This window comes from Clarias gariepinus, chromosome 18 (genome assembly GCF_024256425.1).
Source record: "Clarias gariepinus isolate MV-2021 ecotype Netherlands chromosome 18, CGAR_prim_01v2, whole genome shotgun sequence".
Taxonomy (NCBI): Eukaryota; Metazoa; Chordata; class Actinopteri; order Siluriformes; family Clariidae; genus Clarias; species Clarias gariepinus.
The window spans coordinates 5,271,712-5,289,721 of record NC_071117.1 but is presented as its reverse complement, the minus strand read 5'-3'; the positions used below and the strand labels follow the sequence as shown (position 1 = coordinate 5,289,721).

The window sequence follows — 18,010 nt, the reverse complement described above, 5'->3', positions numbered from 1 at the left end:
CGCGAGAAAGAGCTGCGCGAGCTCCCGCGGCATCTTCACTCCCGCACCGTGCCCGCCCTCGCAGCCCCGCTGCCGAAGAGGAAAAGTGTGGTTAGGTTTTTGCGTCAGCGAGAACTCGCGCCGGCCATCGACAGCGGGAGAAGCGGTAAGACCTCGCCTCGTGTCCGTGCTTTATGGTGCCGCCCATGCAACATGGGTCGAACCCATTACAGATCATAACAGTCTACTGCATTTCATTCTTATAATAACGCACAAACACAAGCGGGGCTGAATGACCAACATCAGCTGACGCAGTAGAACGTCCTGACAATGTTATAATTTTATGGTCATTTATTTCAGTTAATAAATCTACTATAAATTTAAAGAACACAAGATATAAGACGACACAAAACCCTACACGCGTCTTTTCTAATTACACGTGATAAAATTTAAAGGCTCACTGTGTTAACATTTATTTTGTTTAAATTTGATCCTAATAAGATTTAATTTAAATTCTACATTTGTATCGTCATTTTAGTTCTGTGATTATAAATTTGTTTAACTACAATGTTTTACTTGATTTTATCCGCTACTATGTGCAGTTCTAAAACTCCGTGTCTCATTAATCCAGCAGAGAATGAACTAAGGCATGAGGCGTCAGCCTGTAGTTATATAGCGCCACTCAACGGTAAAAGCCAGCAAACGCACAAAGCCAAACGGTACCGCCGAGCGCGGCGACGGTAGGACCTACATTCCGATTGATTAACCACTGTATAACCGATTAATGCCACGGTATTAATATTGGTTCAGACACATTCACAACTCCTGTCACACAGTGCTATGTGTGGGATTTAGATGAGGTATATGTGCAGAGGTGAATGCTTTGGAAAAGTATTTTAATAAAGAAAACAGAACATGAGCAAAGAGGAGCTAACGTAACCAGGAGCTGAACTAAATAAGGAGCTGAACCTACACAAGAACCTAAATATAACATGAGCTAACAAGACTAGGAGAGACACATAAAGACTTAAACATAAGAGCAAACCATAACTTAAACAGAACAGACTATAGTTGTAGCTACCATAGTTGTAGCTGGGCGGTGAGTGCTGCTCCTGCTAGCTGCTGTAGAAGGAAAAGGGTATTGTTGGGGAGCTATAAAAGGGTGATAGGTGACCCCTTTTTCTGATTTCCATACCTTCCCCGGGCAAATTCCAAGACGGCTCCGGTGGCTCTTAAAAAGTCCAGCCCCGCGATCAGAGGAAAAGCCAGGCGAGAGTCGCTCAGGATGTAGGTGTTCAGCTCACATTCGGCGCTGTGCCAGTTGGATGAGGTCTTCTCTGAGTTTGAGGTTGATGTGTTTTTCCATCAGCCATGAAAAACTTCTGGGGAGAAGGAACATCACACTTGGCCTCCTGTTCGCCGAGCTGCCTCCATAGATGTTCCCTCATCAGTGTGTAGGAGCTTCCTGTATCGACCACAGCATTTCCTTTCCTTTCCTGCACTGTAACTGAAACTAGGAGAAGAGACGGAGCTGCAAGGGAGTGCAATGGAGAGTCCCACTATGTTTTTCGAAGGAGCCTGCTCACTTGCCTTCTTAGGGCTCCTTTCTTTACTGTGGTGAGACTCTACCTTCTGCCAGTAGTCTTTGGTGCCCTTACAGTCTTTTTCCACCCTGGAACCTACCTTCACCAGCTGTTCAATGGTGTTCACAGTTCCTCTTAGACATCCTGCCACTCTTGGGTTGATGTTATTCAGGATTCGCCCCACCAGTTCTTCCTCAAAGATAACAGGCTTCCACTTTAGACAGAGGGCCCGGTAGTCATAGGCGAAGTCCCTTAGGCATTGTCCAGGTTGCTGTACCAGAGACCATAAGTTGTCTTCAACTTCTGTTAATTAGTCATCAGGTAAAAATGCCGCCATAAATGCCTGTTTAAAAGACTCCCAGTCCTTCACCTTGCCTTTCTCTGCTTTCCACCAGCTTAGAGCATCCCTCGTAGGACTGTGCTGAGGGTTCCTAGCAGCTCTGGGCTGGGCAGTGGTCTGATCTCCAGATAATTCTCGCACTGCTCTATGAAGTTGAGCACATCCGCTGTTTCTGAAGTGTCGCCAAAGGCTGGAATCTCCAAGCGAGTTGGGTGTCGAGCATAAAAGAAAGGAGAAGAGGGTGAAACTGGGGAGGTAAGCTGAGCAGGAGAGTGTGCTGGAACACCAGGAGGAATATCATATGTTACATGACTGCTTCCTTGATGTACCTTTAAAAACGTGCCATTAAAAACGCACGTTTCGAGAAAAGGAATTCCGTGACTTGCCGCGGCTTTACACAGCTGCGCAGGGCAAGCTGTAAAAATGCCTTTCATTACCTGTAGGAGGCAGTTGTGTTTCAGTCTGAAGTATTGTGTGTCTACTGAAACTGAAAATGTGTTCTCTCGCTTAGGCACCCATTGACAGCAAGCGACAGAGCTCATAAACGTGTTGAGCACAAACTGTAAATACTGATATGTATTTATTCTTCATTTTCTTCTCTACTTCAATGATGATACTTCTTCGACTGCGCTTTCTTCATTCAATTTTATAATTATTAGTAGTAGTGCTCCGAATTTATTGTTATTATTTTTCTTATTATTGTAACGCACCCGCGCACGTGTGCAAAAAGACTACAATGATGTATGATATGTTAGCCTAAAACATTATTGTTTTATTGTGTTTATGCGCTTTAAATATACACTAAACAATAAACACTGTCTTGTGCAAAGTGAAAGTGTGTTGCGCGTGCGGCTTTTTGATCAAAAGGCTGATAAACGCGTGCACAGATATGAGCAGATTTATCGATAAAACAACAGACATGAAATAAAAAAAAAATGTACTACTCTCTGAATACAACGCGACAGCAGGCAGAATCCCCGGGCTTTGATTGCGCTTCCTCTATTCATTAGTACTGTAGTAGTACACAAAAAAAATGCTGGGTTTTTGTAAACACATCGTTGGGTTGTTTATGCTGGGTCAAAATTCTGTGTTATTTCGGGTACTTTAATCACACTGTTGGGTTGCTTTTGCTATGAATACTAAAAGTGCTGCATGATTAAACTCAATGCAAAAAAAAAAAAAAAATGAAAAAAGAAACTTCTCCGTTTTGTCCCTAGACCTTTTGTTCTGGTGTTTATGCAGTAAACCCATGGGTGAACACGATGATTTAAGAATTTAATTAAACACGAATATAAGTGGCATTTTAATTCAAATCCAACATTTTAATGGTTAGTGACCGGTGCAAGGGCGTCAACTCGCACGTTCTGTGATATTCCATTGTCCAAGTGTTAATTCAATTCAATTCAATTTTATTTGTATAGCGCTTTTAGCAATTTTCATTGCCGCAAAGCAGCTTTACACAGTCAAAAGAATTATTTAAGTTTGTATGAAATGTGAATTTGTATGAATCAAAAGTGTTACTGTGTGTGCTTTGCAATGTGTATGCAGGGTGTATGCAAAATAATACACCCTTCCCAGGTGTGAATCAGCTTTTCTCACCTTTACACTCGGAGAAACTAAAATGCACCCCTCGCCACTGTGCATGGTTTCAGCAAAATGGAGGATCTTGGATCTTGCTTCAGGCCTCTTCTTAAATTTGTGTAAATTTAAAATCTTCTGGATTCTACATTCTAAAATTGACATTGTTACCATTTTTAATCCCTGGAATGCGATTTTTCTTATTATAACATGCATGATTTTAATTACTCTACAATGTTTTCATTTCAGATTTTATTTAAAAATAAATAAATAAACCAAATTAAATTATTCCATTTGTATTTACCCTTATAAAATAGCATTAAAAAATGATGGGTTGTGTATTGAGCGATTAAAAACAATAGAAGACATGTTACGATAAGGAAACTTTCTATCTCTTCCATTCCAGTTATAAAAAAATGGCTCACCAGCCGTGCCTAATTCCGTCATGTCATGTGTCCTCCTCTTTAATTTACTACATAGTCTAAATCAGCGCTTAGCCGCACGCGAAAAGTTTTCCAGAGCGCACTGGCAGAAGTTGACTAATGATTGTGAATGCGTCGGGAAAACAGCAAGCTGACTGACTCTGACCATTTAAAAAAACGTTTGCATTCATTTTCTGACGCGCTCTGACTTCTGGTAATTCCCAGAATTTTAAAATCTACAAAAGGGCCGGGCATTTTCATATTTGGCTCCAAAGCTTTGGAATAGCCTTCCAGACACTGTTCGGGGAGCAGACACGGTTTCCCAATTCAAAAGTAGGCTCAAGACGCATCTCTTTAATCTGGCATACGCGTAACTCAACCCATAACCTCATACTCCATTACACTTATCCTGAATGGCAACTACGCTAATTCTCTCCATCTTTTCTGTATTTTTCTACCCATCCTGAGACATCTGGAGATTGTGCCAGCTTCAGTAGACAAAGGCCAACCCTGCGAGGTTTCTAAAGCATCTTGAGAAGGACCTGCTCCAGCTAGATTCTGCTTTATGATGGCTGGAGCTACACATCCTGCTCCTGTGCTTCCAGTGATCTGACCCCATCTGCCCTCTGCACCTACTGCTGAACTGAATCTACACAACTTCTGATATATTGAACTTTCACCTGCACAACACACTTGATGTTATTTCTATCTGTTATCACCCAGATGAGGATGGGTTCCCTGTTGAGTCTGGTTCCTCTCAAGGTTTCTTCCTATTGCCATCTCAGGGAGTTTTTCCTTGCCACTGTCGCCGTCACCCTTGGCTTGCTCATCAGAGACATTTCATTCATCATTCATTCATTTAATTATTATCTAGACACATTTTTCTCACACATACACACTTCCAAATATTTTCTTTTCTTTTCTTTCTTAAAAAAAAAAAAAAAATCTTTCATTTTTTTTCTTGTGAAGCTGCTTTGGGACAATGACCATTGTTAAAAGCGCTATATAAATAAAATTGAATTGAATTGAATTGAATTGTCCCTGTTAAGACATTACAAAAACTATATAAGAAACTTATTAGGAATTTTAAAGCACAAATTTGGGCATCTCATTTTATCATTATGAAAATAATATATAATATATAATATTATATATTATAATATATTATATATTATAATATAATAACACATATACACACAATCATCACAAAAGATCTGTTGTAAAAAAATTTAATTCATGTTTGCTTCTGCATTGGAAACAATATTGTTTTAGGGTATGTAATTATACACAGTTCTTCGTTGTACAGTACTTGGTCCAGCTTTTAGATAAAGTCCTTCCATGCGCCATCTGGCGGATATTCAGTGAAGCACAACACAGTTATTCAAATTCCCGAATGTTGCTTACGGCAAGTCGCGGCACGCCGCGCGCTAAATTGCGGCATCTCGCGGGAAAACACATGCAGTCTTCATGGCCACATCTGTAGATATTTATATTCAGTAATCTGATCTTATTGTGTCCCATCAAGGGAGCAGATACTTGAAGAGCTTAATGGAAGAAGTCTTTTGTTTTTCCAAACAACATGACTTTAGTTTTGGAAGTACAGATGTGGCCATTAATGTGAACAATATTTGAGAGATATGGTTATTTTGTTTATGTAGAAAATGTTTCAGATCTTTGAGTTCATCTCATTAAAAATAGAAGCAAAAACAAAAGTGTTGCGTTTATATTTTTGTTCAGTATAATTATAATCTAGACACATTTTTCTCACACATACACACTCATCTTTTCTCACACATTCTTTCATTTTTGTGAAGCTGCTTTTAGACACTGACCATTGTTAAAAGCGCTATATAAATAAAATTAAATTAAATTGAATTGAATTATTTCGTATAAATATTGACTACCATAATAATTAAGAAAAGTAACTAGTTTACTAGCATGAGCTAATGCTGCTACTGATTTTATTTTAGCTCACCTGTTCAGTTTTATTGCCATTCTTTTAAAAATATTGTCTTTATCGATGTATATGTTGTTTGTCATAATGTTCTTTTCTTCGTTTCTTCGTTTTACCAATATGACCCATATATGTTCAGTGATACTTCAAATAATATGTTTAAATAACATTGATTTCTGTATTGTGTTATATTTTTATGCTAGTAACTGGTGTTAAAAATTTATCTCTACATTAATGAGCCAATGTCTTATGGTGTGGGCTGCTGTAGGCCAGAAGGTCAGGGCCACTTTTTGGTCCCAGTCCGCCCCTGAATAATGAATGGAGAAAGCGCAGTCAAAGCCCGGGTGGCATTTTAGCGCATAACACCAGTAATGGGAATCGAAACCGGGCTCTCAGCATGGCAGGCGAATCACCTACCACTAAGCCGCCAGTGCCCGCGCGGGTGCGTTTCAATAAGAATAAATTCGGAGAACTACTACTAATAATTATTATAATTTTAAATGGAGAAAACGCAGTCAAAGTAGTACTATCATTAAAGGAAAGAATAAAATGAAAAATACATATCAGTTTGAGCTTGACACGTTTATGAGCTCTGTCGCTTGCTGTCAATGGGTGCCCAAGAAACACAACACATTTTTGGCTTTTATAACCTCGGTCAGGTGACGTCATCTGATAGGACGCACCTGCAGGTTATAAATAGGAGTGAACCGGAAACATTCCTCAGATTAATTTGTCTGAACGGACGTCCGGTCACATAGGCAGTGCGGCATTGGGACCCAGCATCTTGTTCCCGCCTTTTCAGGGAACAGGGTTACAGCAAAGTAACCCGAGACGTTCCCTTTCAAAGGCTACACTCGATGCTGCGTGAAAACGCTATGGGAACGAGAGTACCAACGCCGCCGCACTGCAAGTGTCTGGACTCCAAGGTTGTGTAGCGTGTGCGCACAAGGCCGAGAAGGTCTCAGAACTATGTCTGGGTAGCTGACTCGAGGACCTGTGGGCCCGGAGTAGCATGAACATTCAGACTATAAATGTAATAAATGTGTGCGGAGAGGACAACCCTCCGTGTCACACACTTGCTGCAGGGGAATACCTCTTGCTAGTGCAATGGATGAGGCGATCCCCCTGGTTGAATGAGCCCTGATTCCTAGAGGCGAAGTGAGCCCACGCGCCTCATAGGAGGGGGCAATAGCCCAGTGTAGTGGGGGCCACCCCCCGTTGCGGCCCCAGACCATGTAAAAGCTGCTCTGACTTACGCCACTAGCTAATGCGGTGAACGTAAATCTGAAGAGCACGTACTGGACAAAATAAGTGAAGTCTTTCCTGCTCCGAAGCTGTAAAGGCGAAGGACAGAAGGCTTCAAAACAATAGGATGCATATTGGAAAATGTGTGCGGAGAGGACCAACCCTCCGCGTCACAGACTTGCTGCAAGGGAATACCTCTTGCTAGTGCAATAGATAAGGCGATTCCCCTGGTTGAATGAACCCTGATTCCTAGAGGCGAAGTGAACCCACGCGCCTTATAGGAGAGGGCAATAGCATCTCTCACGCAGCTTGGTGCTTCAAAACATGTAAAAGCTGCTCTGACTTACGCCACTGGCTAATGCGGTGGACGTAAATCTAAAGAGCACGTACTGGACACAGTAAGTGAAGTCTCCCCTGCTCTGAAGCTGTAAAGGCGGAGGACAGAAGGCTTCAAAACCATAGGATGCATGTTGGCAAATGTGTGCGGAGAGGACCAACCCTCCGCGTCACATACTTGCTGCAAGGGAATACCTCTTGCTAGTGCAATAGATGAGGCGATTCCCCTGGTTGAATGAGCCCTGATTCCTAGAGGCGAAGTGAGCCCACGCGCCTCATAGGAGAGGGCAATAGCATCTCTCACGCAGCTTGTGGCCCCGAAACATGTAAAAGCTGCTCTGACTTACGCCACTGGCTGATGCGGTGGACGTAAATCTGAAGAGCACATACTGGACACAGTGAGTGAAGTCTCTCCAGCCCTGAAACTGTAAAGGCGGAGGACAGAAGGCTTCAAAAACAAAAGGGATCTCCGATCCTCTTAGAAAGGTAACATCATTTAGAAAAACCATCTTAAGGGTCAGAAACCTGAGGCGCTGACTCTAGTGGTTCAACAAGGGGCACAAGCCAGAGGACAAATTTTTCCTGCAGAAACTCCAGCACTGAAACAATTCGGCAGTGGACTGGGTCTACCTGCTTCGTCATGCACCAACTTTTAAATACATTCTATTTGAGGGGAGGCAGCCCTAGCACTTAGAATAGTCTTAATTACGCTGGCTGGAAGACCAGCTTGACTTAGTTGGTCCTGTTCAGGGACCGCCAAGGCGTCCAGACGCAGGGGCTGAAAGTCAGAGAGTAGTAAAGGGGACATTTGCTGATCTTGCGAGGCAAAGAGGTCCACCTCCGCTACATGAAATTTTCCCAGAATGTAAATCGCTCTGAGGGAGAGGAACCTGGTGCGCTAGCTATTTAGCGGCGCGAGCACAGTCCGCCCTGGCGATTAATATATGAGACTGCCATAGTGTTGTCCACCCGCACTAGGACATGGTAGTCTCAACTGCTGGAGGAAGTGCTTTAGGGCCTGAAATAGAGCCATGATTTTGAGGCAATTGATGTGCCGCGCAAAAAGATGGCCTCTCCAGCTCCCTTGGGCTGGACGGTCATCTAAGACCGCACCCCAGCCCATGAGGGAAACGTCTGTCGTTAGCATCTGCGACGACAAGACGAACTTAGAGTGGGACCCAGAGTCAGAAACCGGGGTCTGAACCACATAGAAAGGGTACGAAGCACCTGGCGCGTAGCCCTTATTGGGGATTGGCCCTAGAGTAAAATCCCCTGGTTCTTAGCCACAACTGAAATGCTCTCATGTGCAGAAGGTCCAAAGGCGTCACCGTGGATACAGCTGCCATGAAAGCTAAGATCTCTGAAAGTGATGGTCACTTTCTGGTCTAGCTTGATTTCCTTGACGGTGTTGAGAATGAATTCGACACGAGCGGGAGACAGCTGTGCCCGCTTACGCTCAAATTCCATGTGACACCCAAAAATGTTGTCCTCTAAACAGGAAAGAGCATGCTTTCATGGCATTGGATCTCAATCCTAGGAAACAAAGATTAGCTAGAACGACATGCTGATGTCGAAGCGCTAGCTACTGAGACTGGGCCAGCCAGTCATGTAATTCAATACGGATGCTCTGGAGTCGTAAGAGCTAGAACTACATCCATGTATTTTGTGTATGTGCGGGTGAAAAAGCTAGACCAAATGGAAGGACCCGATACTGGTAAGCTTCGCCCCCGAAAGCGAACCTCAGGAACCTCCTGTGTTGTGGCAATATTTCTATTGATTCATTTTTAGATAGCGGTAAAGCCCGCAAAATCAAAAAAATTGGACGCAGCCCCCCGTTCCTCTTGCGCACTTTCCGGTTTCATGGAAGTGGAGACCACGCCATTGAAACGCGGAGGGTGATGTGAGAACTAAATCCTGTAGTTTCTCTGTACAGTGCTTAGTACCCAAGGAGATATACTTGGCAGTAGCTTCCACGCTGCCAGTTTCTCTGAAAGGGGCAAAGCTCAGCGGCTTGGTTAAACGGGGGGGATGTTAGATCTTCGGCATCCTGAAACACGGCAGGAAAAACCCGAAGAACTAACATTATATGGAAGACTGGAGTTGCCCGAAACACCAGTGGTGGCGGAGCAAGAACACCAACCTCCTGGGGGTGCCAGGGAGAACACTTCATTTTTTAAAAGGAATTCTGCGTGCCTCTCCCAATTGGGGGGCCACCCCCCACAGTCCTGGGCACATGAACCTCAGGGCTTCTTTGTGAAGACAATATGCCAGTCTGACCTCTTTTGAGGCGGATTGCGTGACGCACCCCAATCTTGTCGAGGGGGTGCCCAGCTCAAAAACACTCTCCTTGTGTGTTTCACGCCTCGCAACAGTCAGACCCGGTCGAGACTGGGTGGCCGACAGTCCCGACTCTCGAGCAAGGCGGGGAAGGAATTTCCCGAAGGCTTGTTATATAACTTCGCCTCATATATATAACTGAACCTAGTGGCGACCGAGTTAACGACATCACCAAGTAGGCCGGGAGGCGAGATGGGGCATTGAGGAGGAATACACGATCCTTCTCCTTGATGCCCCTGAGATTCAACCACAAGTGGCTCTCCGCGGAGACCATAGCAGCCATAAAACGGCCGATAGCACGAGCCGTCTGCTTTGTTGCACGAAGAGACAAGTCTGTGGCCCGGCGTAAGTCCAATACACCTTACCTTGCAGAGCCCCGCCAGTACTCAAGTCTCTCAGCAGGTCAGCCTGGTAGGCGTGCAAAACCGCCATGGTGTGCAATGCGCCAACCTGACCTGCTGCCTGAAAAGCTTTTCCCTCCAGAGAAGATAAAAAGTCTACACAGCTTGAAAGGAAGTAATAGCTTTTCAGGAAGGATGATGTCCCAGAAGAGAGATAGCCTGGAAGCGTCTCTTCTATCTGGGTGTCATCATATAACTCCGCGTTTCTACCTCAATTATATTTAAATAAATAAATAAGTTGATGGCAAGATAACACGGGATGAATACAGCTTACTCCATGAAAGGGTTAACTCATATGGAGATTGCTAAGAAAAGGGGAGAGAGCGTCGTTGAGGCTCCGCCCCCCGGCCACCCGACAGAACCTGCCGTCTATGTTTTTATTTATTTATTTTTAAGTGCTTAGAAGCTATTACCATCTCCGCGGAAGCAGGAGAGGATGTTTATCCCTGCCCATTCACAAGAAGCGCAGCGCGCGCTTGCGAGCGGACAGAGGGATTTCCTGATCCGATGAGAACGCGAAAGAAAGGAGTTTTAAATCCGTCTCTCACTGCTCTGCCGGATGCACGAGTTTAAGCCCCAGGAATGCGCGGCGGCTCGGAATGCGAGGCGCGCGCGTAGCACTTAAATGAAGCAGTAAAGTGTAGAGATCGCCCTCCGATATGGATTATACACACGGAGGGACATCTCGTTTAAACTCATTATCGTTTAGACACACACGCTCACAACTAGGTGAAGACAAGAATCTGAGGAATGTTTCCGGTTCACTCCTATTTATAACCTGCAGGTGCGTCCTATTAGATGACGTCACCTGACCGAGGTTATAAAAGCCAAAAATTTGGCGTGTTTGGTACACACATGCTTCACAACCGGCAACAAAATGTTCCCATAGCGTTTTTTCACGCAGCATCGAGTGTAGCCTTTGAAAGGGAACACAATACTTCAGACTGAAACACGACTGCCCCTACAGGTAATGAAGAGCATTTTCACAGCTTGCTGTGCACAGCCGCAGCAAGTCACGGGATCCCTTTTCTCAAAACGTGCGTTTTTAAAGGCCAGATCTGTAGGAATTTGGCTAGATAACACTCTGTCTTTCTCAAAACACACTAATTTAAAGTCTAAGATTAAATCAAAACGTGGGTTTCTTTATAGAATGCGTTCTGCATTTACATCATCAGCTAGAAAAACTCTGGTTCAAATGACCATTCTTCCCATGTTTGATTATGGTGATATCAAAGGCCTGTTTCAAAAGCTAGACGTTATTTATCACTCTGCAATCTGGCTCATAACAAATGCTCCTTTCAAAACTCATCACTGTACCCTATATCCTTCTCTCAACTGGTCTTCATTGCACACCCGCTGTAAAACCCATTAGCGTATGGTCATTTACAAAACTCTTCTCAGTTTGTCCCCTCCTTATTTACAGGAACTGTTACACTCTTCTCCTTCTGGATATAACACTCGTTCTGCTAACTTAATTCTGCTGACAGTTCCTAAGGCTACCTCTGTATTTGGCCTGTCGTCTTTTAAGAACGCTGCTGCTAGAGACTGGAATGACCTGCAGAAAACGTTAAAACTGGATAATCTCATTTCGAAATTTGCTTTTCAATCTCGGATTTTAGCTTACTATAAAGACGTGTGTTGCTGTTATTTAGACTAGCTGCTCTTACTCACTGCTGCTCCATTGTTTACATTGTTTACATTGTTTCTATAACATTTTATAAATATTTTATTTTAATATTATAATATATAATATTATATATATTTTATTTTATGCTTTAATTTTTTTTTCACAATTTTATTTATATTGTATATATGTATCTTTCTTAAAATGTCTTATTTTTATTTGTCCCCATATTTGCCCGAAAAGGCCCCGCCCTTGCCAGGCCACAGTTGAAATAAGAAACCTGTTCTTAATTTGTCTTGCCGTGTTAAATAAAGGTAAATAAGTAAAAAAAAATAGTAATAATAACGCGTTGGACAGTTCCTTACCAAATCTTTTTAACTGTCCGTGTAATGCAGGTCAATATTTTGATCCTTAATGATGGAAGGATGCTGCATGTTTTATATCATAGTCTTTTTTCCTGCTTTTTTCGTGCAACCCTCCTTCAATACCAAGGCAACCCCAATTCAGATATGTTCCAAAAATTGCTTTGATCCAATCCAAATCTGTTTTTATCACTTTTAAATAGTACAATGGACATTCAGTCTTGAAGATCATATTTGTAAAACACATCGGATTTTCCTGGAACGAGGCTTTAGCATAAAGGATATAATTTACTAGCCAGCAACATTCATTCTCTATAATGTTTATCCTGTACAGGGTCGCTGGAGGCATGGAGCCTATCCCACAAGACTTTCGGCATGAGTCAGGGTACATTCATGTCAGGATGCCAATCAGCTGCAGGGCGCATAGAGAGCAGTTAAAAATAGTAACTAATGCTACCTACCTTAGGTAGCATTTAAAAATATGAACTAATGCCACTCACCTCAGGAGAATTCTGGAAAGTGCAGATTTCTGGGCAGGGTCACACTATTGCTCAGCCAATCAGAAGTGCAAGTGCAGGCCGTCTCCGGGCAGTGTCACAATATTGCCGAGGTAATCAGAAGCACAACAACTTGAGGTACACAACCAATAGTTATGCAGCCGTACTTTTTTGTCTTTTGTTGATATATGGGAAGGGTAGTCTACGGAGTTTTGCACATTACAATTCATTTAAAAATGTTTGTTTTTACATGTAGCAAGTAAAAATATTAACCAATGTTATTTACCTCAGGGTCATTCTGGAAAGTGCAGGCCATTTTCAGGCTGTGTCACAATATTGCTCAGTGCAATCTTTAGTTACACAACCAATAGTCACGCAGTCTTTCTCTTTTGTCGATAATTGTGAAGGATGCTCTAAATGGTTGCTAGGGGTGTGGCTTATTAGCATCATGATAAACGCGAAAGACAGTAAAATGCTGAGTTTTAAACTTTAAGTGAGAAAAAGAGAGACTGTTTATCAATAAACAGCTGTGAAGACTTGTTACTATAGTAATTTCTGTCAGTGACGGATGGGGGTGGGGGGCACGCACACTGCTCTGGGTCAGACACAGACAACGGCAAACAGGAACTAAGCTCTTAAACAAATTCTTCCCAACAGAATACCGTAGGGCCGATCGCCAAAATTCTTTCACCGTGAGTGGCAGGAACTTCCAGACTACAACATTCTCATGCCTGTAGAGTGTATTATACTGACGTGGCGACAGTGTAAAAACACCCTCCGACACCCTCCGACGTTAAATGCGAGCCAAAAATTAAGTACTTTTGAACGGCAAACAGGAATTAAGCTCTCAAGTGAGTAAATGAGACAGCAAGACTTACCAGCAAATATTTTTTTTCCTATTCCTTAATATATATATATATTGTAGCGTTTTATCGCCGGAAAGGATGGTGGAGAGACGAGTAAGCTTATCTGCTGCCCAATGCAAATGGCTGGGAGTACTTTATTTGTCACCATAGCACGAAATAGCACACACAAAACACTTCCCACCATTACTAACACACCTAAAAACATGCACACATACCCTGGCCGAAGCCACTTACCCAAACACCTTTTCCCAACAGGGTGAACACATAACAGCCCCATCCCGCAAAGCATGATGGTTCCCAAGCGAAACCCCGCCCATGCCACACTGCCCCCACCCGAGCTGTGACCGTCCCCGGTCACCATGGCGCACTCAGTCTAGCAGTCACGCCATCACGGTGGTCGGCGCTGGCGTTGGGAACGCCGGAGTCTTTTTGCGGGGGAAGGGGGGCCGTCGCCCTCCTCCTGAGGTGGACTGCCCTCCACAGAATCCGACGATGCCCTGGCGTGGGGCTGATAAGGAGCCAGACGGTCCCGGTGGAGCACGACCAATCGCGACCGCCCCGTCAACCGCACCCGGTAGACCACATCAGAGAGCTGTGCAACAACCGTGCAGGGGCCCACCCAGTGCGACATAAGCTTAGGCAAGAGCCCCCTTTTCCTTCCGGGGGAGTACACCCAAACCTGCTCCCCAGTAGCAAAGTCTCGCCCCCGGCTGTGAGTATCGTACACGCGGCGCTGCATAACCCCGGCGTCCGCCAAGTGTCTACGCGCCAACTCATGGACACGGAACAGTTTGTCTTTCAACGAACAAAAATAATCCAAACCCGGTTTCGTGGGTAAATCCACTTGTGGAGGGGGCCCGAACACCAGGTCCCCAGGCGTGCGCAACTCGCGACCGAACATTAACGCAGCTGGCGTCAGTTGTGAGGACCTCTGCACTGCTGTACGATAAGCCCAAAGCACAAGAGGCAAATGCTCGTCCCAATCCTTCTGCCGGTCGCTGGTAAGCACGGCGAGTTGGGTGGTGAGTGTTCGGTTGAATCGTTCCACGAGGCCGTCACTTTGTGGATGCAGGGGCGTGGTGCGGGTCTTTTTCACCCCGAGGCGCTCGCACACCGCCGCAAACACCTCCGCCTCGAAGTTACGCCCCTGATCGCTGTGCAACTGCTCCGGGGCGCCGAATCGGCTGAACACCTCATCCACCAGCACTCGAGCCGTGGTGGAAGCGCTCTGATCAGGAACAGCAAACGCCTCCGGCCACTTGGTGAAATAATCCATGGCTACCAGCACATACCGATTCCCGCGATCGGAGATGGGAAACGGCCCCAGAATGTCCACGCCCATACGTTCCATGGGCGCCCCCACCCGAAAGTCTTGCAAGGGAGCTCGCGAGCACTGGGTAGGGCCCTTCTTTGCCGTGCAGACGTCGCATCTGTGAACAAAAAGTTCACTATCAGTATGACAGCCCGGCCAGTAGAACCGAGCACGCAACCGCCGCAGTGTTTTAGTTACTCCGAAGTGTCCCGAACCTGCATGCCCATGAACCATCCCCAGCACACATGCCCGCAAAGTCCGCGGCAGCTGATAAGATTCCCCAGCGCCACACGGCCGTTCCCATTGGCGGTAGAGTAAACCCCCCCGCAACACTAGTCGGTTAAACTGCGAGTGGAGAGCTTTTTCCTTTGGTCCCAGGTGGGCAACGGCGGCATAATCTGGTCTCTGGCCCGCGTTAACCCAACCTAATACCCGCTGCAGTGCCGGGTCCTTCTCCTGCTCGACCATTAGCTGATCGCAGTCCATCTGTGGCACAGGCGAAACAACCACAGGCGATTTTTTTAGGTGACGCAGTAACTCGGCTGCACGCCGGCTCGGACGGCCGATTACCGACGGGGGCTTCGGAAGACTGCGCAGGGAGAATGTTCTGATTCACGGGGGTCGGGGAGTGTTCGATGTCGTGACCACCCACATGCTCTTCAACCCGCTCGCAGTGTCGACAACGCTCTTTGCTGCACGGCCGGCGGGATAACGCATCGGCGTTAGCATGCAATTTTCCCGCTCGGTGCTGAACGGTAAAGTTATAGTCCTGCAACCGCTTGAGTCAGCGCGCTAACTGCCCCTCGGGCTCTTTAAAACTGAGCAGCCACACCAGCGAAGCGTGATCGGTCCGCAGCAGGAAGGATTGCCCGTATAAATACGGCCTAAAATGCTTAAGGGCCGCGACGACCGCTAGCAGCTCGCGCCGCGTGACGCAGTAATTCTTCTCTGGCCCAGACAACGCGCGGCTGAAGTAAGCGACAGCACGCTCTTTGCCCTCGGAAACCTGAGACAGGACGGCCCCCAGCCCTACATCGCTCGCGTCCGTGTCGAGAATAAACGTACGAGCTATATCAGGACATTCGAGAACGGGCGACGTAACTAGAGCTTCCCGTAACCGAGTGAACGCACGCGCGTGCTCCCTGTCCCAGCGAAACGGCTGTTTTTTTCTCGTGAGCGCGTGCAGCGGGCTGGCGATCGTGGCAAAATCCCTCACAAACCGGCGATAGTACGACGCTAACCCGAGAAAGGTGCGTAGCTGCGACACATTCGACGGTTCCGGCCAATTCTGTACCGCAGCAATTTTGGCTGGATCGGTGGCAATCCCTTGAGCGCTAATCACGTGTCCCAGAAAGACTTGCCGCAACAACTGGCACTTTTTGGGATTGAGCGGCAAATTCGCCCGCCGGATAGCTAGAAATACCTCCCGTAGGTTAGCTAGCGCGACCGCAAATTCCTTGCTGTGCACCAGTAAATCGTCTAAGTAGACGACACAGGCGTCTAAGTTAACTCTCTCCATCAATTGTTCGAACGTAGCTGGAGCGTTGCAGAGGCCGAACGGCATGCGCTGAAATTGCCATAGCCCTTGCCCGATCGAGAACTCAACGATCGAGAAGCAAATCCAACGAGCTAAACCACGCCGAGCCCGCAACGTGTTCCAGCGCATCATCTATTCGCGGTAACGGATAAGAATCTTTGCGCGTCACCTCGTTTAACCGCCGGTAGTCCACACAAAACCGCCACGATTCGTCCTTTTTACGCACAAGTACAACGGGTGAAGACCACGGTCCGGACGCTGGCTCTATGACGCCCGAATCGGCCATCTCACGCAGCTTCTGCTCGGCTATAGCTCGTTTAGCTAACGGGAGGCGTCGCGGATGTAACCGAACAGGAGCGGCGTTACCCGTATCGATATTGTGCTGCACCAAGGTGGTATGAGTGCACTCGCGCTCATCTACAGCGAAAATATCCGCGAACTCGTGCAAAAGGGACTTCACGGTGTTGGTCTGCGTCTGATTTAGCCCCACACTGCTACGCCGCATCAGCTCGGCCATTATTCTCGCTCGGTCGGCTACCGGATGTTTACATGGCGCGTCCACCGGAAGTTCCGCCCCCCTGGTGCGTGCTACTAACACGTCCGGCTGCGCTTTGGGCACTAGCAACCTGGCTAAACCGAAATTACCATGCAGAGTCCCGTCCGTGAGATTCAGTACCGCACCCCACCTTTCCAAAATGTCAAACCCCAAGATACAATCATGCTCGATGTCTGCCACAAAGAATGGGTGAGAAAGAACGATTGCACCTACTTGTATTCGCACTGTGCGACAGGCCCGTATCCTCAAATAACTCTCCGACACAGTGCGAATGTTCACGGCCGGGTCCGGCAGCACACAACCGTGCTCTCCTCGCTCCAACAATCCCCCGCGCAGCAGCGAAACTGTAGAGCCGGTGTCTACGAGCGCCCGTAGCGAAACGTTGTCCAGGCCACAGTCCACGTAGACCGAACTTCCCGACCGGAAGTTAAATCCGGCAGTTGGGGAAACAAAGATGGCTGCGGGAGGCGGGTTCCCCTCGGCGCCCCCCGAAGCTAGTTTAACGGCTGCTGGGGTATGCTGTCCTCCGGCCGGAGAACATTGCAGCGGTAGTCTGGCGGTCCCTGGCCTCGGCGTCGTCGCGGAAACTCGGAGGCTGGGTCAAGGCCTAGCCGTGACGGGTAGCCCTGTCCCCGGCTAGGTTCACCTACCCAGCGACCGCGAGCCACCAAAGATCGCTCGGCTCTCTCGCCGCGGGGTTCAACCAAGATGGGCTCGGCGCGCTGGGCGCCTCGGACAGGGACACTGGTGCCGCTAACCGGAGGTGCTCGCAAAGCCGGTACGGCCGGATTCCCAGAAGGAACGCACGATGAGCTAGCTCTTCCTGCTGGCCGTGTTCGAATTTCGGGTAGCCCTGGCGCGCGAGAGATCGCAGGTCCATGGCAAACGCCCCCAGTGGCTCGGAGTCGCGCTGCTCGCGGGTCGCCAGCTCCTCGCCCGCGGCCGCAAAGCATGATGGTTCCCAAGCGAAACCCCGCCCACGCCACAATATATATATATATATATATATATATATATATATATATATATATATATATATATATATTGCATGATGGTCGTCAGCCGCCGTCCCGCCCACGCC

The 18,010-nt window shown here is 46.6% G+C and overlaps 1 protein-coding gene across 1 annotated transcript in view; it reads left to right on the top strand.

The window, feature by feature from the left end:
* LOC128506995 (sialoadhesin-like) overlaps nt 1-18,010 on the top strand; it is a 444,701-nt gene that overhangs the window by 320,723 nt on the left and 105,968 nt on the right. Inside the window, exon 18 of the mRNA XM_053477610.1 lies at nt 16,342-16,360. Within this exon, the coding sequence (XP_053333585.1) occupies nt 16,342-16,360 (19 nt within the window). The remainder of the gene's footprint in view (nt 1-16,341; nt 16,361-18,010) is intronic.